Raw genomic sequence first — 24774 nt, 5'->3', positions numbered from 1 at the left:
TCAAGATTCTCTTTTGCATTCACTTTAGAAAGGGTTACAACCAAAGACCTGAACTTTCATCCCCATCAAACCCCATCCCTACAGCCAACGAGTCTCTAAGTCCTGCAAATTCTTTATTCATAACTCTTGTGAAATTTTCTCTCATAACCAATTCTAATAAATTCAGGGCCACTATGAAGACTTGAGAGGAAACCTCACATACTAGAAGGAACGGCCAAGAAACGGAGAGAAGTTGAGTTTGCACTTTTCTCCTGGGCAAAATGGAGCTAAATGAATGGAAACATGTAAAATGCTCAGAATTGTGCCAGGCCTGTAAGATCTTAACATTTGTTTTGTTATGATCACTTGATCCCTATATTCAGTCTGGCAGGAAACCAGCTCTTGCCAGAGACATTTTCGTTTATGTGAGCTGATATACTTTTTACTAAACCTCAGTTTTCTTTTTTTATGCATGTGATTTTCCCTCACAACTGAAGAGATTCCTAATAGACATGGCCCCATTGGCACTGGAACCATTATGGAGGACAAGGGCAGCATCTTGCTTATCTTTGTATCCCCAGCTCCTAGCACAGTGCCTGGCACAGAGTAGGGGTTCACTGAATATTTAGAGAATAAGCGAATTTATCCTGGTGTGGTGCTAGGGACACAAAGATGAACAAGCACCTGCCCTCAAGGCGCTGGCTCACGGCTGAGCCCTGCTGCTCATTCTTCTTTGGAGCTCTGTTTCCGGCTCTCAGGGCTCACAAAGGCTTAGTAGAGGTGGTTCCTGGGACCCATAATCCTTTCTGGGCCCAAGACATTGTTTTACTTTTTCACTAAAAAAATTTTTTCATTGATTTCAGAGAGGAAGGGAGAGGGAGAGAGAGATAGAAACATCAGTGATGAGAGAGAATCATCCTGTATGCTCCGCACTGGGGATTGAGCCCGAAATCCGGCATATGCCCTGACCAGAAATCAAACTGACCTCTTGGTTCATAGGTTGATGCTCAATTACTGAACCACACCAGTTGGGCTTAAATTTTTTTTTAAATCAGAAGAAAAAAGTAAAATTTTAGGTAAAAGAAGTGTTTTAACATATAATATTAATATATTCATTTTTATATTAACGAAGTTGTAAAATATAATTTTAATTTTTTCTTAATGGAGGAGGAGCCCTTCAGGGCAAACATGCCCAGGGCCTGGGCAGTCATAATGCAGGCCTATTTCCTCAGTCTCTCCTTTGTATTCTTCTCTGTGGAGTTTTCATGGTTTTATTTTTTCCTCTCGCATTCAGCCTCATATATTTGATCCTTAAGTTGGTTCCAATTTTCTCTTGGGTCTGACTCATTATTTCTATGTTCTTTGGCTATTATTTAGAATTAACCACAAATTTTTTTAAAAAAATATTTTATTGATTTCTTACAGAGAGAAAGGGAGAGGGACAGAGACTTAGAAACATTGATCAGCTGCCTCCTGTACACCCGCTACTGGGGATGTGCCTGCAACCAAGGTACATGCCCTTGACTGAAATCGAACCTGGGACCCTTTAGTCCACAGGCCGACGCTCTATCCACTGAGCCAAACCGGTTAGGGCACCACAAATATTTTTATTTCTTGATTGATTTGAGAGAGTGAGAGAGAGATTTGTTGGTCTATTTATTCATACATTCATTGATTGATTCTTGTATGTGTCCTAACTGGTGTTGGAACCTGCTACCTTGGCATGTAGGGATGATACTCTTACCTACTGAGCTACCTTGCCAAGTAAAATATTTTTTATTAAAAATGCACTGGGCCACTTTAGCTGGTTTGGTTCAGTGGATAGAGTGTAGGCCTGTGGACTGAAGGGTCCTGGGTTTGATTCTGGTCAAGAGCACATGCTGGGGTTGCGGGCTCGATACCCAGTGGGGGGTGTGCAGGTGGCAGCTGATCAGTGATTCTCTTTCATCATTGATGTTTCTATCTCTCTCTCCCTCACCCTCCTCTCTGAAATCAATAAAACAATATACTTTAAAAAATCACCGGGCCCACTTTATGTCCTTTCCCATCTGCTGCGACTTTCGCTGCTGGATTCAGGATCTGAAGGAGGGGTCGACACACAAATGAAAACACTAGACAAAAAATATGAATTATTAAGGGGTGGGGGCCAGGTGGTGTCTCTTTTGTGAAGAGCACGTCTACTTCTGGCCTGGTCTGCCTTTTATTTACTTGAATACACATTTGCCCGTTAGCAATGCATATACGCATATCAAAGGTAAAGTTTGGTAAACAGTAAAAGGATCATCAGGTTAGGGAATTGCCTTGAGCCACCACTTAGGTCAGCTCTGCTAATGCCCAAGGTCCATTGGCCTTCTGCGTTCCTTGGTGCCTTCGTGTATAGGCAAGCGGTGGCTTCCCGCACCTATCCACCTAGAACTACCTACCCTTTCCTCAGACCCTTGGCCACTAGCCCTGCTTCCTGTCTCAGGTGGCAAAGCCCTGAGAGTTGTCACATTTGTCTCGTCCAACACTGCCTGCTGTCCTGACCATCTGGCAGCTAGGGCCAGGCTTTGGCTTGAGCTTCGCTGCATCAGCCACTGTAGGAGCAACCTGAGCAGGTCTAGCAAGCAGGTCCAAACAAGGAGCTGCCCAAAGGAGCTGTTTACAAATGCAGTGGTTCCATATGGCCCACCAATCAAGGTTTTCTTGAGACGCTGTAGCCAGCTCAGTTATTGTGTCATCTCATGTTTGCTTTCCTTCCTTCTTTGCCTTCCTTTCTTCCTCCCTTTTTTTTCTTTGTCTTAGTACTCCCTTTCCCCTCACTCTTGCTTCCCTGATATTGCACTCCCCAAGGACTGGTCACATATAGGTTGCATTTATGAAGACCCTCTCTATGCCAAACACAGTCTTCAGCTTTTGCATTGGATTCTCATGCCAGCTCATCAGCATCTCATTTTACAGAGGAAGAAGATCAGGCACAATGTCGCTAGTTATGCACTGCACTTGTTTCTTGCTTTGGATAATTCTCTAAATCTTTTTTAAATTAAAAAAATTTCAATTAGGGTTGATATTCAATATTATATTAGCGTTAGCTGTACAGCCTGGAGGCCAGACAGAACCTCTAAATCTTTAAATATTTGTAACTGATATCCTGTCAACGAATGGAGGATCCAATATCCCACAGCATATTGGTCCTCACATGTTTTATATCTCTAAGTTCTAGTTTAAACTAGTAAGTCTTTCAAATTCATTATAAAGGATTAGGTCACAATTTTCATCTTCTCTGTAGCAATATATTTTTTTAAACGAATGTTTTTCAGGTGCCATTTATTTTTCTAGTTCTTTTTTTTCTTTTTTCTTAGAGTAACTTTATTTAAGTTCTGTACAATTTTTAAATCCAAGCTGTATTTTCTCCTTTACTTTCTTTTTAATTTTTCAATTACAGTTTACATTTAATGTTATTTTATATTAGTTTCGGGCCAGCTATGTTTTAAAATTAAAATGTGCATAAAAGGAAAAAGAATAACCCAAAATGTTAACAGTGGTGAGAGGACAGGTCATATACAGAGTGTCCCCAAAAATGTATGTATACTGTAACAGTGGATAGCTCAATTTTGAAATGAAATATATTTTAATAAACACTGGCTTTATAATTATTCAAAGTGTGTGTATACATTTTTGGGGACACCCTATATTTTCTTCTCTATACTTTTTTCTTAGTTTCCAAATCAAGTTATTATTGTGATGAGTGCTTTTGTAAATAGGAAACAATACATATCAAAAAATGGTAAGGAACAGTAAATATAAATCCAAGTAAATAAGAGCTGTCAGAAATGAGAATGGATTTGTAAGTGTAGAGGCAGTAAGATTGAGGCAATTCTATGCTGACATGTGTAAAATGTAAAGAATTGAAGAGACTCAGTTTAGTAAGAATGTCTCATTTGATTTATAGAGAATGGTGTTCTGAGATGTGAATTTATTTTTCCAGCATCCAAATCAGGGACTTTCAGGTTGTGCTGAGAAGAAAAGAAAGTGCGGAAGATAGATAATGTGTGGTTTGAGCCTGAGTCTCTGCAGGCAAAGCGTCCATAATGGAGTATTTCTGCATTCCGGCTGAGCAGGCTCCTCTCCATCCCGTCAGCACGTTTTGGAGAGTAAAACTGCAGCGTCTGAGTTACTTACAGGAAGCCAACACTAAATAAGGAGGTGGCAGGGTGGAGGTGGTGAGTGGCGGTGGCATGAATACTACCATAAGCCCTGGCTTTGAAGGCACAGCTATTTAGGCTGTGCTGAGTATCTACAAACCCGGGATGTGACCGAAATAGACAGAATCCAGAGATAGGCATCTCCACTGGGGAAACTAAGGCAAGACGGCCATACCCTATGTAATACACTCTACTGCTTTTAAAGCAGCATCTCAGGAAGTAAGCTTGCCATCTTCCACCTCATTTCCGTTTATCCCCCTTCCGCTGAGTTAAATCAACAGCAGGCCATAAGGCTGAGGTGGCTCTCATGCTGTGGAGGCCTATGTAAGCAACCCAACATCTAAGCCTGTGAGTGCCTCAAGGTTATAACATTGAAACCTAAGGACAACCAATCACAAACAGCCAATTAAGCTTTGATCTATAGCCAATCAATTTTTTTTTTTTACTTTGCTTCCACACTTTCTCTTTCCCCTCGCTCCTGTCGGATGAGCTGCAAGGTTGGAATGGATAAATGCTCAGATAAACGCTTAAATTTTTCAAACATGCCCCCGTTTATCTTTCTACACTTCGGTAAAACACACACCTCCATTGTCCCAATTCCCAGCGCTCAAACATTTGACTCCTCCTCCTCAGTCACCTCATGCATAATTAGTCAACAAATCTTGGAGAAGCTAGATATGCAGCATTCCACAAACCTAGTCCCTCCTTTATGTTTCATTGGCACTATTCTCGTTTAAAATCTTATTGCCTCTCGTGTGGGCTCCTGAAATCATCTCTTAAATGTCCTTGCTCAAATCTGTTTGATATACTCAGTTGGTCCAAACACTACTTTTGATTTTCTCAAAAACTTGTGACCTCCTCTTCCTCCTAGCCAAAGTATTATATTCTTGTGTGATATGTGTTATGCTCAGTATAAAAATGTAGTTATATGAGAATGTAATTATATAATGTATAATGTAGTTGTTCCATTCCCCACGACACTGTGAACTTCTTGAGGGCAGGAATATACTGATTTTATCTTTCAGTCCTTTACAATGCTGCGTGCTTATTTAGAAGTCACAAAAATGCCTGTTTCATGGAATAGTGGGCCCTTGGTACGTAATTATTAACTTAGCTTCCCTCTCCTCTTACCCAAGTGCCAAGAAGCTCCTTCCAAAATCACACCTCAGGTAAGAGAAATGGAGCTGATGCTTTTTTCTGAGCCATAAAACCACTTCCTGAGCACTTGTTTTCCTCATATCACCAATCAAGGGTGGAAATACATTAGTGCACAGTCCATCTAAAATAGACTGAAGTTGGTATCTCTTTTTCATAAGTGTCTATTGGCTGGGAAGTGCTAGCACCTCCATCTATGTTGGGGACGAATATCCAGACAGTGTATTCTATGAGGCACAAGTAGCTGCTGCTCCTGCACTTTGAGAGACACCAGTTCTTCACTGCAGGCAATTCTGGGGTGACCAGTGACGCTGTCACTCCCACACAGGATGCTCTGCTTACTCTCCTGGAAGCTCTTTGCTCTGCCACCAGGAATCTCAGCTCCTCAAGCTCTCTTCCTCTCCACCACTGCCAGTGCTCCAATCTTCTGCTATGGAGTTGAACCTCCTGCCCTTGCTTCAGCCGTGGCTGGGGGTAAGCTTTCCTGTTTGGCCCCTTGAAGGCTTGCTCTTTTAAGAATTCTAATTTCAGAAGGAAGGTTATAGGATTTCTCTTCTGTCTTACCAGAAACGCAGTGCAACCTTTCTCTCCAGGGAAGGGCTGGGATCTTCATCGTTTCTCCAGGTCAGTGGGTTGGGGGACTCAAACAGACCCATGGTTCTTTCACTTTGAACTGGATCACTCCGCCAGGTGGTTAAATATACTAAACCTACAATAGTGCGGTTTTGTTCCACCAAGCCTTTGCTCTTAGTCACTAATATGGCTCTATATAAGTAAGCAAACATAGGATATTTGGTTATGACCCCCCCCCCCCTTTTTTCTTCCTGGAGGACAGACACCATAAAACCTACACATTTGCCTAGTATTTTTCAGGTTTTACTAGAGACGGAGTCAAGTAGAAAAAATGGAGCTCTTATCTAGATTATACAAAAAGGAACTTAAGTCTTATTTGAAGATCATAGAATATTAAACCCGTAGGGATAATATAAATATTAATAACAGGAAAAAAGCTTCCAAAACAAGAAATCTTGATACTTATAGACAAAAGTAAGTAATAAATTAAAGAGTTTAGCACCATCAACAAGGAGCAAAAGTACAAAAGTCAAACCCTAGAGGGAGGGCCTCTGCAATGTGGTGGATTTCCCAGGACCCCTTTAAGGAGCAGCCATGTAGATCCAGCTAGAGTTATGTTCTAATTTACTGATGCCTGTACCCTGGTCGTGGGTTAAATTCCTGCTCAGGGGTGTGTGCCTGGGTTGCAGGTTCAATCCCGGGTCCCACTGGGGGTGCATGTGGGAGGTAGCCAATCGATGAAAAAAAATATCCTCAGGTGAGGATAAACAAAAACAACAAAACATCAACAAAAACAAAACAAAACAAAAAATGAAAAACCCAGAAGCAAATGAGTGCTGAATATTACATTCAGCTCTGATGGGTTGGGGAGGGTCAAACAAGCTATTGTTCTTGTGGTGGGGATGGCAGTTGAGCCGGATGTAGGAACTTACCCAGTGCATTTAAAAAAAATATTTTTATTGATTTCAGATAGGGAGAGGGAGAGAGAAACATCAGTGATGCAGAATCATTGATCAGCTGCCTCCTGCACACTCCACACTGGGGATTGAGCCCACAACCCAAGCAGGTGCCCTGACTGGGAATTGAACCATGACCTCCTGGTTCATAGGTCGATGCTCAACTTCTGAGCCACGCTGGCCAGGCCCCCAGTGCACTTTTCAAACATATAAGAGTAACTCAAAGCTTGTTGCAGATGTGTTCTTAAACTTAGCAGGAACTGGTAGGAAGAATGGGGGCTAACAGAGGATAAATAAAACATTTTTCTGGTCAGGTAATGAACAAGCCATTGAGCACAGTTAAACCTTAAACATAAACAGCCACTTTATAAACCTTCTAACCTTCCCTGAAGTTGCCAGAAGCCAGGTTCTTTCTGATGAATCAGGCTACTGCTCACATCTTTTAAATGGCTCTGAGACAGTTCCTGCTGGGCCAGCTGTCAGATGAGGGGAATTAACATAAGACACGGACCCCTTTCAGTGTGTTATGCTGCTGTCCATCCCCACAGCTTTGCATAAGTGTTTTTACCAGAAAAAAACACCTGCCTATGTTACGCCCCTTCATTGCTATTCATCTTCTATCCAAAGATTGTGCTATTTGACCCACAGTTAGGTGCTATCTAACATGCTGTGCCTGCCAAAAAGGGAAGCGTCTTGTCAGGTACTACTTCTTGGATGGCTGTGCCATGATCAGAGGGACAAGGTTGTCTTGGAGTTCAATAGTCATTCTCCCCCACTTCTTTATGGCTGCAGGAGACCACAACCTTGTAAACACCTTTAGGCAACATTAAATGCAACTCCAATGCCATTTTGATGAGGATTCCTGGGAAACCCAATAGCAAGATGTTTTCATGATATATCCTACTGTTTTGTAATCTTGATTGCATATCTTATGAGAAAAAAAGTTGGACCTTCAATCTGAATATATGTATATTTATAAATTACATGCATGTCTACTATACTCACACATTGAACACATACAAAAACAGAAGGCTGTCCTGACCCCCGAGATGTGTGTATCCAGCTGTAGAGATGGCTAATATATCCAATGTCAGTTCATAGATGATGATATGGTAATGGCTTGCTGGGAGAATGCAGAGATGCTGGCATAGCTCAGACCACCTGCATCTTCACACGTTACCAGAGGATGTGCTCTCTTGAGTCTCTATGACTTACTTGACCATGTGGGGTCCTCCTTGAAGAAAATATGACTTCCTTCTACCTATTGTCTAAACACCAGCATGAAGCTTCCTATGGCTTTAATTTAAATACGCATATATAACCCCACATGGCAATGCTTGAGCACTATCTCACTCTTCTCTGTGAGAGAATATGAGGGTCTTATGTGTATTTCTCCCTGAATTATGCTTTTGGGGTATAGACAGCCTTTTAAGAGCAGCCAAATGACTAGGACAATGTCTGTTAAGAAGTCCCAGGCCAACTCAAACAGAACAGGAAAATCAAGAGGCTTCTGAATGAGGCTGCTACCATAAAGCTTCTAGAAAGTTTCTGTGTTAGGTTGCTTGAAAGGTCACCAAACTGGGCTGCCTCAAAAGTCTCTTTGACACTGTTGTCTGAAAACAGCTAGGCATGTGTGGCTGATGCAAAAACTCAAGGCACATGCGGATCAGCCATTAAAGGATGGTTTAGTTTTATTCAGGCATTAAAAGAAAATTTTCAAAAGTAGGTAAAATCATGAGTCATATGCAGATATAACAACTTTATGTTAAAAATTTTATTTAATTCACGAGGAAACTAGTGAAGTGTTACAACTAGGTCAAAGGAGATTCCTAAGAACAGACACAGGTATAGGTCAGGAATATTGTAATTAATGTGGAAATAGAGCCCAAATTCTTTTGCTTTTGGTTGTTTCCCCCTGAACAGAATTTGTTTGCATGTCTATGGGCAGGAATTATTGAGCAATGCTCTTAGTTACCTACAACTTACAGAATCAGACAGCCCAGGTGTGGTTTAGAGTGACAGCACATAATTTTCCATTTAAGAACAATTTTTTCCCTTTTCCGTCAGCATTAGAAATAGAAAAAATAATGTTCCCCCACTTTTGGTAAAAAAGAATCTAAAAAATGAGCCTTGGCTGGTGTGGCTCGGTTGGGCACCATCCTGTGTCCTATGCACTGAAAGGTTGCTGGTTCAATTCCCGGTCAGGGCACATGCCCAGGCTGTAGGCTCAGCAGTTTCCATTCACACTGATGTTTCACTCTCCCTCTCCCTTCCTCTTTCTCTCAAAATCAATTTTCAAAATTGTAAAATAAAATATCAAAAATAATTCATATTTTATTAATAATGTGTATTTTATTTTTAAAAAATATTTATTGGGGAGATGTTGGTTAATAAAATTACATAGGTTTCAAGTGTACAATTCTATAATATATCTAATTAGTACTTATGTGTAATGGTCTACGCTGGATGATATGAGCACTGCAAATGTGAGCCAAGTTTGATTCCTGACCTCCAGAAGCTTTTAATGTAGTAGGAGAGATGAGACATACATATATTGTAATGCGATCGGCATGTCCAGGGGTGGACAGCCCTTAACATAGGTTGAAGTGTGGAGAAAGGAATAACCATCCCCTGGGTGTGCAAATACTGCTTGTATGTAAAAACCGAGTGCTGGTGGCGGATCTAAAACTTGAGCAGGCTTTTCAGACGTGCTTGGGATTTTGAGTACCTGCTCTCATGTTCTGGCCCTGTGTTCTCTCTCTCTCTCCCCCTTCCTGAGGTGTGGTCAGAGTTCTCTTGGTCTCAGATTACAATGTCCCCTGAGAAGCTGAGCAGATGGCTGCAGCTGCAGTGGCGGGAGTGACCCCTGTATTCTACTCTTTGGCCAGTGACAAATCTGGCTACTACAGGGTGCCAGCAGCTGTGGTTTGGCTTCACTGCGGTGTGGTCTGCATGCCCTGGTCCCCCATCCATGAAGATTTCTGGTGCCATGGCAATATCACCTGTCCTTGCTTGATTGATTGTTTTGGAAAAAGTTTTAGCAGTCCTGCAGTGGGAATTTGGTACTCCTTTTTCTTCATCTTCCCTAGCTCTCTTCTTACTCATGGAATCCTTCATGGCTCAGATTCATAAACAGATCAAGGTCAAAGTCAGTGGAGTCAGTGGCAGCTGAAGTGGAGGAAGGCTCCATGGTGGGAATCCAGGAGTATGTCCCCTCTCCGAAGTCCATCTTGAACTTCCACCAGGAAGAGGTGCTTTTGCTTTTGTACCTCCTTTATTTCCTCCTGCCGGTTGGCACACAGTGCTTGTTTTTGGTTCTTCTCATGTACCAACACCTGCCACTGGTGAGCTAAGCCATTATCCACTGCAGAACTGATAGCTCACTGGACCCTACCTCTGCCTGATATGGGGGACCATGGAGAAGCGCATGTCCATCTACACCCCCATCACCTTGTCCTTCATGACCATCCTCTTCTGCCCGGGTATCTTCATGCATTGTATCCATCACTACCTATTGAAGGGGCTTTCAGTGCTAAGTTTGGGCTTGAATGATATTTGGAAGTTCTCATTGAGAGTCTTTCCTCCTTCACATTAGGAAGTTTGTGTTTCTCTAAATATTGTGCCTTGGGCAGGGCCTCCTCTTGCTAACCTTCTTTGCTGTCCTCCTTCATAAAATAAACATTTGTTGTTCTTGTTTTCTTTGTGTTGTCTTTGTTCTTGTTGTTTAACTGTGGGATAGATGGGATGCACTTGATAACATTGCATTGTTCTTTCACATATGCATTTAATTTGTTTCTCACAAGCAGCCTGTGACATTGAACTTACTACTTCACTCTCCCAGTACCTTCAAATCAGCTAGAGTTTCCATTGTCTTGCAACAATGAGCTTTCAAGGTTCCACAAATTCTGCATGGGATTAGGAAAAAAGTTCTTTTGGCCAACCGGGTTTGATTTTGTTTTACAGGATCCTGTTCAAAGTGGGATGGCTACATCAGCCACCTCTGGAACCAAGAAATGTGACATCCCTTTGTTGATAACAGCCCTGAAGCAAGCAGGCTATCTGGTCACTGATAAACTCTATGCCGTCTAGGCGAAGAGCTGCTTGTAACTCCTTGATCTCAAAGTTAGGCAGGCAGAAAGAGCGAGCAGAAGTGCACAGTGGCCAGGACTTCCAGCTGGGCCGCCTTCCTCCGGGTACTTCTCCTCCAGGCTGGCCAGGGCTGGACTCCTGTGGGCCCCACAGCGCCTCAGCTCTTCATGCAGGGCTGTGGTTAGTTGCTTCTTCTGCTGCTGCCGCTAGGCATGTGCACTGTGTTGCTACCTCACCTCTTCTGTGACTGTGGCAACTCCAAGTCCTGCACAATGTAATCATCTCAGGGCCAGCGAAAGATTGAAGATGATTCTTGATCATGAAATGATTCTGGCCTCATTAGATTTGGCCTGAGTATTTACATAGGTGCAGCAAGAATGTTAATTTAGCATAAAAGCCTTCTTTAAGTTTGCTTTGCTAGAGGCTTCCATAGGAATCTCAGGATGGACTTCTAAAGTCTATTGCTCGCTGTCTTGAGGCTAAGAACCATGTCCAAGAAACTCTATCCACTGGATTTCATCTGCAATGCCCCCGTGAGTTAGGTGACTTCCTCTTTTCTCAAAGTTCTCTACACATCTCTAGGCTCATGGCCTGCCATGGGAGTGACCTCTTTAAGGCTGGACCCTGAAAGCCAGGCACCAGGAGAGCTTTCTCAGCATTGTCTCCATAAACTCAACATTAATTCCATAAAGGTGACTGGTCAGGCACTGGTGACAGCTTCTCCAGGTTGGCAGAGAGCCTCCTCTCTTGCCTCTGTGGTCATGTCCACGTGGAGGGGGTTGGCAACGAGGTTGCTGCTGGCATGGGCAGCCTGTTCTCCTCAAGGCAGCTGCCTGGTGGTAGTGTATTTGGAGCAGCTGGGAGGCAGGGGGTATGATTCCCCTCTCCCAACTTCCAGAGAGCCCCTTCACTTGCCCCTGGTTGTCTGAAACCGTTCCCAAAAAGGACAGGAGGAGCTCAGATCAGTAGTCCATAGTGCTTCTGGTTGGAAATTATTTGGTCAAGTCCCTTCTGGAGAGAATCTTTAGAAAGCTTCCAAAAATAATGCAGCAGGAATATGAAACAGAAGAGGGAGGACCTGTAATCACTGCTTCAGTCTTCAAGACATAACAATTTTGAATTTGAGCCTCTTTCTACTACCATTCCGATTCCTGAATACAGGCCATCATATGATTGCTTTTATGTACTGTTGAAGAAATCTTTGCCAAATCCAAGGAAATCTTCCTGCCGAATCTGTGGAAGAAGCTTTATTTCACAGACAAGAACATTAGACCGTTGAGCTGTGTCTCAAAATTGAGTAATTAAAGCAGTACGTTAGAAAAAAAGAAAAACATGCAAGCAGGAAGAAAATATTGCAAATACAATGGTAATTTGGAGCAGTGAAATGCTGCCCAATTGGGAAATAATACATAGTAGGAGGAAGGCTGGAGAATTGAGGTGCAGAGGTTGCCCTCTAGTGTTCATGATGAAGTTTGGAGCCTTGCTGTAGGAAGAGAACTAAATACCACTCCTGAACTTTATGAAGTATTTCTCTCCAAAGGAAAGAAATGGTGGAAAAGCTTCAGTAAAACACGGTCTCTTTAAACACATCATTATTTAAATGCAGGAGGTGTATCTGTTGATGATACAGATGCCAGTTTGGAATTGAGCTGGACATGTCCGATGCATCTCCATCTCTCTACACCTTGCACAAGGATGACCCATATTATGATGCTTTACACAGCATCTTGGGGGCCATAATCATGTTACAGACTTGATGTGAATTATGTCCAAGGGATTTCCTTCAGTGAGGCAGGACACATTCTCAATTAGGAAGAGGTAGATGCCTTCATTGCATTTGGAAATCTCATGAATAAGTCATTCCAGTTGGCCTTTTTCTGTGTGGATTGCAGCACGACGTTGAAATTTTTAGAATATTCGAAGCATTCTCTGAGGACAATCTCTTCAAACTATTTCTTCACTCAAGTCTTATGGCCTTGCACCAGACATATCCTTGATAGACTGGATCTTCACACAGTATCTCAAATATAACTACTTGATCTGGCCTGTCTGGTCTGGGATGTATTTTGCAGAGATGGGGAGGAATTTTTATTGAGAAGTAGGTTAGGAATTCACAAAGTACATGAAGGCATTTTCCTGCAGATAGACTTTATTCATACAGGACAGTTTCTAACTGAATTGGCAGAGGAAAGCTGTTCAGCTGTATCACAGCCACTCAGAGGAGCACCAGTAAATGGACTTAGGTCTTTGTGTTTATAGTGAAGGATATTTAAGAAGGAGACAAGAAAAATAGCACTGCTTTGAATAGCTAATCTTCATAACAAACAAATTAATTGAAGTATAAAAAAGTATTTTTGATAACATCATTTTTTCCCTATGTAAGCAACATGGAGGAAAGTTGGAAAAATCACCCAAAATCAAGAGATGAAAACAGCTGATTTTGAATTGTGATTGAAATAAAAAATGAATAATATTGACATTATTATTTAAAAATATTTTGTAGGGACAACCATTTTACAAAGGAAAAAGTGCAAGTGGCTAGTTCATACTTCATAATTTGGTGTGAACAGCTGAATTCAGTAACATTTTAAAACATTTTTTTTTTAAAAAAAACAGTGGTTGGTTGTACCCAATTATATAAGCATCATTCTTAAATATGACATTCCAGACAAGGCTTTAGTTGCACAAACAATTTTTCCACTTATATCTAGTAAAAAAGTAGGTTGATTTCTTTTTTTTTTGTGGTTAGCCTCTGATATTCTATTTTTTTTTAAATTAAATCTTTGTTGTTCAGATTATTACAGTGGTTCCTCTTTTTTTCCCCATAGCTCTCCTCCACTCGGTTCCCACCCCACCCTCCGCCCTCACCCCCCACCACTGTCCTCATCCATAGGTGCACGATTTTTGTCAAGTCTCTTCCCGCATCCCCCACACCCTCCCCCCCCAAGAATAGTCAGTCCACTCCCTTTCTATGCCCCCGATTCTATTATAATCACCAGTTTATTCTGTTCATCAGATTACTCACTTGATTTTTAGATTCACTTGTTGATAGATGTGTATTTGTTGTTCGTAATTTGTATCTTTACCTTTTTCTTCTTCTTCCTCTTCTTAAAGGATATCTTTCAGCATTTCATACAATACTGGTTTGGTGGTGATGAACTCCTTTAGCCTTTTCTTATCTGTGAAGCTCTTTATCTGACCTTCAATTCTGAATGATAGCTTTGCTGGATAAAGTAATCTTGGTTGTAGGTTCTTGGCATTCATCACTTTGAATATTTCTTGCCACTACCTTCTGGCCTGCAAAGTTTCTGTTGAGAAATCAGCTGACAGTCATATGGGTACTCCCTTGTAGGTAACTGACTGTCTTTCTCTTGCTGTTTTTAAGGTTCTCTCTTTGTCTTTTGCTCTTGGCATTTTAATTATGATGTGTCTTGGTGTGGTTCCCTTTGGATTCCTTTTCTGGGGGGTTCTCTGCGCTCCCTGGATTTGTAAGTCTATTTCTTTCACCAGGTAGGGGAAGTTTTCTGTCATTATTTCTTCAAATAGGTTTTCAATATCTTGCTCTCTCTCATCTTCTGGCACCCCTATAATTCGTATGTTGGTATGCTTGAATCTGTCCCAGAGGCTCCTTATGCTATCTTCGTATTTTGGATTCTTTTTTCATTTTGCTTTTCTGGTTGGGTGTTTTATGCTTCTTCGTATTTCAAATCGTTGACTTGATTCTTGCAATTCTCTAGTCTGCTGTTGGGAGTCTGTATAATATCCTTTATTTCAGTCAGTGTATGCTTAATTTCTAGTTGGTCCTTTTTCATAACCTCGAGGGTCTCACTACATTTATTGGCGGTCTCACCAGACTTTTTGAGTGTCTTACTAAATTTATCGGCGGTTTCTAGAAAGTTCTTGAAAAACCTTAAAAGTGTGGTTTTGAACTCTATATCCAGTAGTTTGCTTTCCTCCATTTCTGTCATTTGTGTCCTGTTTCTTTGTCTCCGCATTTTTTATGCTTCCCTGTGTTGATAAAGTGGTTTTCTGTGCTAAGTGTCCTCTAGGGCCCAGTGGTTCAGCCTCCCCAATTACCTGAGGTGGACACTCTTGGTGCACCCCCTTGTGGGCTTTGTGCACAGTCTTGTTGTAGTTAAGCCTTGCTTGTTGTAAGTATCACTGAGAGGAATTGACCTCCAGGCTAACTGGCTGTGAGAATCAGCTGTGTCTGCAGTGGGAGAACTTCTGTGCTGGAAACACCCCTCCGGGGCAAGACTTGCTTCAATGGGGATTTGGTGCTCACTGAGTCTGCCCCCTGAGTGTGTCCTTTATGGATCCAAGGAGCTGCAATCTGAATGGTTCCACTCTGACCACCGGGCACACTGGCGCCTGGATCTCTAAGGAGGTGCTAATCTAGCCTCTGCCTGAGGCTACCCAGCAGGAGCTCAGCTGTGAAGCAATGCAATTTGCCATGGGGCCTTCAGCCTGCTGCAAGTTTGTTAGATAATTTTTAGTTTGCAAAGGGCCAGGCCTTTCATATGCAAAAGCTGGCACACAGCTTGGGTGGGGCAGGGGTCCCAGGGGATCAACAGGGCGGAGCAAGCAGCTATGGCTACCCTCAGAGGCCCCACTTCTCAGTGTCCTGGCAATCGCTGCAAGCACCTCCGAGAGAAAGCTGCCCTCGAGTTCCGACCGATGCCAGACAGTCCAGTTTCTCCCGTATGAGTCTGGGTCCCCAAAGACTCACCCGGAACTGGAGCTCAGAGTTTGAGACTCCCTACCAATTGAAAAAGACAACCGTGTCCTCAGCCGTCAGCCCTCTCCGCGTGCGCCTCCGTACCTCTGTACTTTACTTCCGCACCGCAGCTCCTCTGAGTCTCGGTATGCTTTTCTCTTTCCTTCTAGTTGTAGAATTTCCACTCAGCCAGCCTTCCTGTGGTTCTGGATGATGTCTGTTCCGTCTTTTAGTTGTATTCTTGAAGTGGTTGTGCTAAGCAGCAATCTCCGGTGTTTACCTATGCTGCCATCTTGGTTTTCCTAGCCTCTGATATTTTAGAGTGCAACTATTCTCTAGGTTGATTCTTATTGAACCTATGCAAATATATTGCCATTTAAAAGTAAAAATATTTGATAAAAGTTTCTGAATTTGGGAGAGTGAGTTAGGCAGGGAGAATAAGATATCACTTAAAGGCTTCAGCTTCCAGGCTGCCTGTGGAGCATGTCTTCGAAGAACAGAAAACCATCCAAGCAGAGCTCCGACCGGGGTTCGTCCCCACCCTCCATGGCTCGCTCTCTGGCCTCGGCTGCTTGTCCCGAAGCTGGCTTCGCGGCAGCGACTGGGACCCTGGTGGTGATCAACCTAGAAAAGGATGACAAAGTTCCTAAAAAGTTCCAGAATTCCCTTGTTCAACTCGGACTTGGCACTATGAAGTCTGCAAATATAAGTATTGGTGGAAGAGTGCTGCTTACCAGTTTACATGGAAAACAAGAGTGACAAAAATGTGGATATTAATGAAGAACAATTGGCTGATTGTCTTCTGAGAAAACTAGATGGCAAGATTGTTGTACCAGGCAACTTTCTATACATTACATTCTATCTACGACCATGCATGTTGAAAGTGTTGCGAGTGAAAGGTGCAGATGGCATGATACTGAGAAGGCTTCAGAGCGACTCTGATACTGATGCTCAGGGAATGTCCTCAAAACGGTCCAGCATAGGCGCCAGTAGCCTTGATATGTCCTTACAGTTAAGCCAGTTGGATCTGGAAGAGCCTCGGGTCCCACCACCAAGCAGTACTCCCTGCAAACCAGTAGATGACAGAAAGATAAATAAAACTGGTGGCAGTTTGTCAAATGTCACACAGAGTCCTGGTGGCAGCAGTGGGCTTGGGCCAGAGGAAGTTACAGGTCTTGAATGTAGCTTTGCGTCTGCCAGAGGAGGAAATGAGTACCTTATCAATGAAGAGAGATTCCTAAAGCCAGCCAATCTGGGAGCAAAGTGCAACACTGATACTTTCTACTTCACTTCTTCAACAACGAGAGTTAATTTTACAAATATTGGTACAAATTCAAAAGAGCAAGACAACCAGTTCAAAGTAACTTACGACATGATAGGAGGCTTAAATGGTCAGCTGAAAGCAATTAGAGAAATAATTGAACATCCTCTCAAGCAGCTTGAACCATCCAAGAGTTACGGAATTCCTCCCTCTACAGGAGTGTTACCGTATGGCCCTCCAGGTACTGGAAAGACAGTGATTGCCAGGGCTATTGCTAATGAAGTTGGAGCCTATTGTCTCTGTAATAAATGGTCCTGAAATTATAAGAAAATTCTATGGGGAAACTGAAGCAAGGTTACATCAGACATTTGCTGAAGCCACTCTGCGGCGTCCATCAATTATTTTTATTGATGAACTGGGTGCACTCTGCCCAAAAAGAAGGGGCTCAGAATGAAGTGGAAAAAAGAGTTGTAGCTTCACTGCTAACACTGATGGATGGTATTGGTTCAGTGGGAAGTGAAGGACAGGTATTAGTTATTGGGGCCACAAATTGTCCTCATGCTTTGGATGCTGCACTCTGCCGATCTGACGATTTGGTAAAGAGATTGAGATTGGAGTTCCTAATGCTCAGGACCGGCTAGATATACTTCGGAAACTGCTTCGAAAGGCACCGCATGTACTCACGGAAGCCGAGCTGCTACAGTTAGCAAACAATGCACACGGATACGTTGGAGCAGACTTGAAAGCCTTGTGTTGTGAATCAGGTCTCAGTGCCTTCCGGAGAGTCCTGAAGAAACAGCCTAACCTCCCTGACCGCAAGGTGGCTGTGTTGGTGAAGATTACTCTGAATGATTTCTTGCAGGGAATGAATGACCTCAGGCCCAGTGCCACGAGGGAGGTTGCAGTTGATGTCCCAAGTGTATCATGGTCAGATAGAGGAGGACCGGAAAATATCAAACTGAAATTGAAACAGGCTCTGGAATGGCCCTTGAAACATCCGGAGTCTTTCACCCAAATGGGTATTCAGCCGCGTAAAGGAGATCTTCTGTACGGGCCACCTGGTTGCTCTAAAACGATGATTGCAAAGGCTTTGGCCTATGAAAGTGGACTGAATTTTCTAGCAATAAAGGGGCCTGAATTAATGAATAAATATGTTGGTGAATCTGAAAGAGCTGTTAGAGAGATCTTCCGCAAAGCGAGAGCGGTGGCTCCTTCCATTATTTTCTTTGATGAACTGGATGCCTTAGCAGTTGAAAGGGGCAGTTCTTCAGGTGCTGGGAATGCAGCTGACCGTGTTTTGGCTCAGCTCCTTACGGAAATGGATGGCATTGAACAGTTAAAGGATGGGACTGTTTTGGCAGCTACTAACGGCCCAGATAGGGTAGACAAGGCTTTGATGCGTCCTGGAAGAATCGATAGAATCATCTATGTGCCGTTACCAGATGCAGCAACAAGGAAGGAAATATTTAACCTGCAGTTTCACTTGATGCCAATCAGTCAGGATGTTGATCTGAATGAACTCATCTTCCAAACGGACACATATTCTGGAGCAGAGGTCATTGCCGTCTGTGAAGAGGCCACCCTTCTGGCACTAGGAGAAGACATTGAAGCCAAATGCATCAGGAAAAAACATTTCACTCAAGCCTTGAGCACTGTGACACCCAGAATTCCCGAGTCACTGAGACGTTTCTATGAAGATTATCAAGACAAGAATGGGCCCTAACCGGTTTGGCTCAGTGGATAGAGCATCAGCCTGCGGACTGAAGGGTCCCAGGTTCGATTCCAGTCAAGGGCATGTACCTTGGTTGCAGGCACATCCCCAGTAGGAGGTGTGCAGGAGGCAGCTGATTGATGTTTCTTTCCCATCGATGTTTCTAACTCTCTATCCCTCTCCCTTACTCTCTGTAAAAAATCAATAAAATATATTTAAAAAAAGATATCACTTAAAAATTTTCCATTTCAGTGCACAAAACCAGAATCTAATAAATTGTTGTTATAGATAACCTAATAAGAGAAAGGGCTTCCTTATATGTCCAGGAAATAGAAAATTAAAACAACATCAACAATATTCCAAATAGCCACAATCATCTCATGAGTTCATTCAGTCCTATGTAATCAATTCTTGTTCTGCTGGACCTCGGATTAGCAGAATCATGAACATGAACTCATTGGTGTCTTGACTCAAAAGTGTTTTGGAAATACACTTTTTCAGTGGACTCTGCCCACTGAAAGTTGTTTAAGCGACATCAGAAACCTGTACCAAGATCTCGTCTTCGAAGTGTCAATAGTTTGAAGGACCAGGTACAGTCTTTTTCCATGGGCTCTGAGACTATGCTTCTTTGTGAAGATGTGAATTCTGGCTTGTAGCTGAATGCAGAGGCTTCAAGGGAACATTGAGTAATACGAAAACTATCTGTAGATGCTAAAGACTTAAAATGACTGGTAATAACTGAAGAGGGTTCATAACAAGAATGATACAACTGACAAGAAAAGTCGGTGGTTTCTGTGTAATGTAAAGGAAAGCTAACACAAATCAGTCTTTAGACACAATGTCAGTATGGATAATGATTAAGGATATTTTCAAAGATGGTGAATATTACATCTGGTTTATAATAATAAATGAACATACTTTTTACAGAGAAAAATTAAGATATATAAAATTCCTGTTATACTATATATATATACACATATATATGTATATATGTGTATATATACACATATATATATACACATATATGTATATATGTGTATATATACATATATATATCATATATCCTATATATATCCTTTATTATATATCCTATATAATAAAGAGCTAATATGCAAATAGTCATCACGCCCTCACACCATCACATCATAACGGCTCAGACACTCAACACTAGGGAGAGAGGAATGGGGACCAGCCAGGCACAAATGAGCTTGCAAGAGAGGAATGGGGACCAGCCAGGCTGTGGCCCAAGGAGAGGGACAAGCCACCCGCCCTGCAGTCCTGGGTGCCAGTGCCTGTGGCTATGGCCTTGGAGAGGGACAAGACACCCACCCCGGGGTCCTGGGCGTCTGCAGCTGGCCTGAGCAAAGCTGGCTCAGGTCCTGGGTACCTGTGGCCAGCCAGAGGGAGGGAAGTCCAGGTCCCGGGTGCCTGTGACCAGCTGGAGGAGGGAATCCTGGGTCCTGAGTGCGGGGTGAGGCAGAGGTGTTTAGGGGCGATCAGGCCAGCAGGGGAGCAGTTAGGGGTTATCAGGAAGGCAGGAAGAGGTGGTTAGGGGCAATCAGGCAGCCAGGCAGGTTAGCAGATAGGAGCCAGTGGTTCCAGATTGCAAGAGGCAGTCGGACATCTCCGACGGGTCCCGGATTGGAGAGGGTGCAGGCAGGCTGAGGGACACCCCCTCCCATGCATGAATTTCACACACCGGGCCTCTAGTCTACAACAATAAAAAGATAATATGTTAATTAGACCAAACATCCTTCCAGGCATCATTCTGGACGTCCTTCCTGATGAAGCCGAGGCTGGAGCAAAGCAGCCCGGGTCCCGGATGCCTGCCAGTGGTGACCAGAGTGAAGCCTGGGTCCCAGGTGCTGGAGGGAAGCCAGTGCCGGCAGCCAGGGGAAGGAAGGCCTACTCTTGTACAAATTTTCATGCATCGGGCCTCTAATATATATATATACTTCAGGGAGGTAAAAATGAAAAGTTGTCAGGAGATTTGAACACTTAAGATAAGATCATGGGTTCCTAAGACACAGTAGTTGGCTCCATTTGAAAGTGACAATAGGACATCTAAAAATAAGCATGAACTGTAACATGATTGTAAAGAACCTTAGCTCTTTCATAAGTGAGACTCTTTTGTTTGCTTTTTAAAAATAATCAAGAACATAATAAAGCTAACATAAAACATAGAAAATTATTCTGGTAAGAAAATTTTTTGCAATCGAGAACTTTTCATATGATAGGTGAAGGCAAATAAACAGCAAACCAAGGAAACTAGGCCATCAAAAACTGAGCAAACTTGGTTAAGATTTTAACACATTTCATAGTTTTCCCTCTGGTTTTTTAAACCACGGCAAATAAAAGTAGAACGGTGGCTTGTCAGGGTCTGGGGTGAGGGTAGGGGGATGGAGCTATTGTTTATAAAAGTCAGCTCCCCTGGCGCTGAGAGCACTCTTTCTCTTTCCAGAGAAGACTGCATTTCCTGGGCTGAGCTGAACCCCCAAAATGCCTCCCAGAGCAGAGTGGGACAGACCAGCACAGGGCAAAGCAGAGTGGCATGGAGCAGAGCAGAGCTGACCAGTGAGGAGCTGAGCAGAGCTGTCTAGCTAGAGAGGCCTGGCCCCAGGGCCGCCTCATAGCTGTGCTGTTTTCACACCGGTGCCAGTGCCGTATCACAACTGAGCTGTTTTGCACTGAATAAAGTGTTCTTCTTCACCACACCCCAAATTGGGGATTCTTGTTGGCGGTTTGAATTGGCACCAATGACCATCGGTTCGCTGACAACATAAAACCCTGAGAGCTGTTACTTTAGGAGAAAACATTTTTTTTTTCTTCTTGAAAAACAAGCATTTACACAATTGTATTTCTCTGTTGGTCCTTAATATAGCCCCAACCACTAATATAAATTATAACTTTTAACTAAAGCAACTTCTATTTCACAGAGAAAACTGGGGCATGGGAAAAGTAGAGGATAATTGTGAACTCTGCCATATACCAGCTTTTCAGTTTTTTAATAGATTAGCATGGCTAATAAATACATATAACATCTTTTCATAGTCACACACCTTCTAGCACAACTTATCAAAGTGGCCAAAGTGAACACTTTTTTTTTTTTTATTAACAGACGCAAAGAGTCTGCAGTGTATAAATATAAAAATCACAAACATAAAAGTGTGCTTAGTAATTAATGCTTCAGTATTCTATTTACTTAGAAATAACTTTGCTTAACTCAATTTTGATATCAGCTTAAGGTTTTAAAACTTATCTAAACCTCTTAGAAATTATCTGTAAGCTGACATACTACAAAATTAAATTACTGTTGAAATAAAGTTTTCAGAATAATGATTCATTAGTTAAACACAAATTTCCATTTTTCCTATTCTTAAGCAGTAGGAGTAATGTTAACTTATTTAGTTAGTAAACCTATATACATTTAGAAAAAAACATATATACATAGAATATTGTTAAGAATTATACTTAACACAAATAAATCAGAGAAAATACAGCTGTTTTTATCAAACCCCAAATATTAAACTAGTTTCATTTTCCAGAGATATGCTTAAATTTGTGAACCTGAATTCTAAAATGTTAATTGGGTTTGTTTCTGTAAGAACATTTTATTAATGTAGCACATTTAAAGACGTAGAAGCTCAATTTTACCACTTCTGGGAATTTAGGAATAGTCACTTTATTTAAATACTTATTTATCTCTGTCAGCCAATCAGAGAAGAACTCCTTTAGCATGAAACTTTATAATCAAATTAATTAATACCCTATGGAGGTAGGTGGATGTTACACATTCACACAATGAAAGAGAAAGGCCTTTCTAAACTACAGACACATGGGCACACAGAGACAGAGTTTGTAGTTTCAGTCCTAAAATTTCATTTCAGTCATAGAATAAGAGTAAATACAGAAATATCAAATCTCCCCAGTCCTGGTATGAAAGACTTGTTTTCCTTCCCAGTGGGCACAGGATTCCTAATTGATTTGGGTTCAAAATAGACAATAGGACTAACAATCCAGATTCTTCTCTAGCTCCCATCCAACAGAGACTAGATTTCTATAGCCCATTTACAGAAGTCACCAAATGGTCAGTCCATACAACCAACTTCTCAGTCATGGCTGCCGCTGATGAGTATTGGCTATAAATGAACCCAAACCCAAACCCAAAACAAGACATATTAGTAGAGAGGAAAAAAGACACTAAGGGTACGAATGTACAGAGGAAAACCTTGTGAGAACAGAACAAGACGACAGCCATCTGCAAGCTAAGGAGAGAGGCCACAGAAGAAAACAATCTTGTCAACACCTTGATCTTAGACTTCTAGTCTCCAGAACTGTGAGAAAATAAAATTTTGTTGTTTAAGTCAAAGAAAAAAAAAAGGGTGAGTAGAGAGAAAAATTAAAATTCAAAAAATAGCAAAGATCCTTTGTCATTTTGGATTCACTTCTGGGAGCCAAGAAGCAGTGAGCATCCAGCCAGTGTGGCTCAGTGGTTGAGCACTGACCTATGAACCAGGAGGTCACGGTTTGATTCCTGGCCAGGGTACATGCTCAAGTTGTGGGCTTGATCCCCAGTGTGGGGTGTGCAGGAGGCAGCTGATCAATGAATGATTCTCTTTCATCATTGATGTTTTTTTTTTCTCTCTCTCTCTCCCTCCCTCTTTTTCCCTGAAATCAATAAAAATATACTTTAAAAAAAAGCAGCAATAAGCCAAGATGAGATGTGTCCAGGCTTAAGCAGCCTGTAGGAGGTGTACTCTCTGGTGACCAGGTTGACCAGGCTCTGTCAAATGAATCCATGGGCATCTTGGTGGAAGACCTCCAAAACTTTTTTTTAAAAAATAAATCTTTATTGTTCAGATTATTACAGTTGTTCCCCTTTTATCCCCCAAAGCTCCCCTTCACCCATTTCCTACCCCACCCTCTGCCCTTACCCCCCCACTGTCCTCATCCATAGGTGTACGCTTTTTGTCGCCGGGTCAATGGTCATACACATGGAAAATGTAGCTATTTCTATCTGCAACGTGTCCCTGTGCTCAGAAAGGTCTCTCATGACTTGTTCACGCTCTACTCAGAAAGGGTGCAGAGCCAAGTAACGACTTTTTAAAAATAATGTATCCTCTTATGTTTAAAATGAGGATTTCGCTACCAAAACTGAGGAGAAAGCAACACTACAGCTGCTCTCGCCCCTCTCGCCCTTTGGGTGATAGTTGTGCATGGGGCTGCGAGCTGGTTCGCGAGCCATCAACGAAGCCATCTGGGTGGCTCGCACAGTTCCGCCAGCTTCCCAGGGGCCGTCACAGCCTCGCAGGGGCTGTCGCAACCTCACACAGCCTCGCAGGGGGCATTGCAGCCTCGCAGGGACCGTCGCAGCCTCACGCAGCCTCACATGTGACGTCGCAGCCTCAGGGGCTGTCGCAGCCTCACGCAGCCTCGCAGGGGGCGCTGCATCCCACGTTGGGGGTGAAGGTGTGAGACAGAAGCTCCTCTCACTGTCTCTCCTGCTGCTCCCTTGCATATCGCCGATGCTGGAAGTTTCTGAGAGCAGTCTGCAGGTGCTGGACATCATACTTTAACTGGTCAACATGAAGTTTGGCATTCTGTGTTTTGTTGGGAAGCTCCTTGCTGGACAAAATCTCCAGGTGTTCTAGCTGGCTGAATATCTGGTATGCTTGCTTGGATTTCATTTTCTACTAAGTGCACAGACTGCTTGTCTGCCATCTCCCGGCGTCCCATGTGAGACTGGATCTGGTGGACCTGCTTGTGTGTTTGCTGGTACAGCGGTTCCATGTCGCTGGCCCAGCCGGGTCCCGCTCTGGCTTCCTCTGAACCTGAGTCTGCTTCTTGAGTGTGTCCCTTATGGATGCGAGGAGTTGAAATCTGCAGTTTGTTGGGTTAGGCTGCAAAAGCGCAGGTGGTTCCTTTTGTGCCACTGGCACAACTTGGGTGGGGATGTAAATTGAGTAGGGCGGGGTCTCAGAGAATCACCAGGGCGGAGCAAACAGCAATTTGTCGTCAGCGTCTCCGTGACTCCTCGCCTCCGAGTCTCCCGTCCCTGAGTGCCGCGCCCCCACAGCAACAATGATCCCTGTGAGCAGCTCCGAGAAAAAGCCACCTTCGCTCTCCGACCCGCTGCAAGACAGTCCAGC

General features: G+C 42.9%; 1 protein-coding gene and 2 pseudogenes across 1 annotated transcript; all 3 read left to right on the top strand.

Annotated features, from left to right (window-relative positions):
• Nucleotides 1-9682: 9682 nt before the first annotated feature.
• On the top strand, nt 9683-10936 carry LOC118665396 (annotated as a pseudogene).
• A 488-nt stretch (nt 10937-11424) lies between these two features.
• On the top strand, nt 11425-13248 carry LOC118665395 (annotated as a pseudogene).
• Nucleotides 13249-16044: 2796 nt separating this feature from the next.
• Nucleotides 16045-18653, top strand: LOC118663304 (ATPase family protein 2 homolog). The gene is given in 5 exon segments (XM_036322757.1): nt 16045-16408; nt 16410-17208; nt 17210-17349; nt 17351-17499; nt 17502-18653. Coding segments are annotated over 5 exon segments (2496 nt in total). The 5' UTR covers nt 16045-16136; the 3' UTR covers nt 18638-18653.
• The last annotated feature ends 6121 nt before the right edge of the window (nt 18654-24774 follow it).

The sequence above is a fragment of the Myotis myotis genome, unplaced genomic scaffold, assembly GCF_014108235.1.
Source record: "Myotis myotis isolate mMyoMyo1 unplaced genomic scaffold, mMyoMyo1.p scaffold_m19_p_10, whole genome shotgun sequence".
In the NCBI taxonomy this organism is placed as follows: domain Eukaryota; kingdom Metazoa; phylum Chordata; class Mammalia; order Chiroptera; family Vespertilionidae; genus Myotis; species Myotis myotis.
The sequence above is the reverse complement of the archived record's forward strand: the minus strand, read 5'-3'. Positions and strand labels throughout refer to the sequence as shown.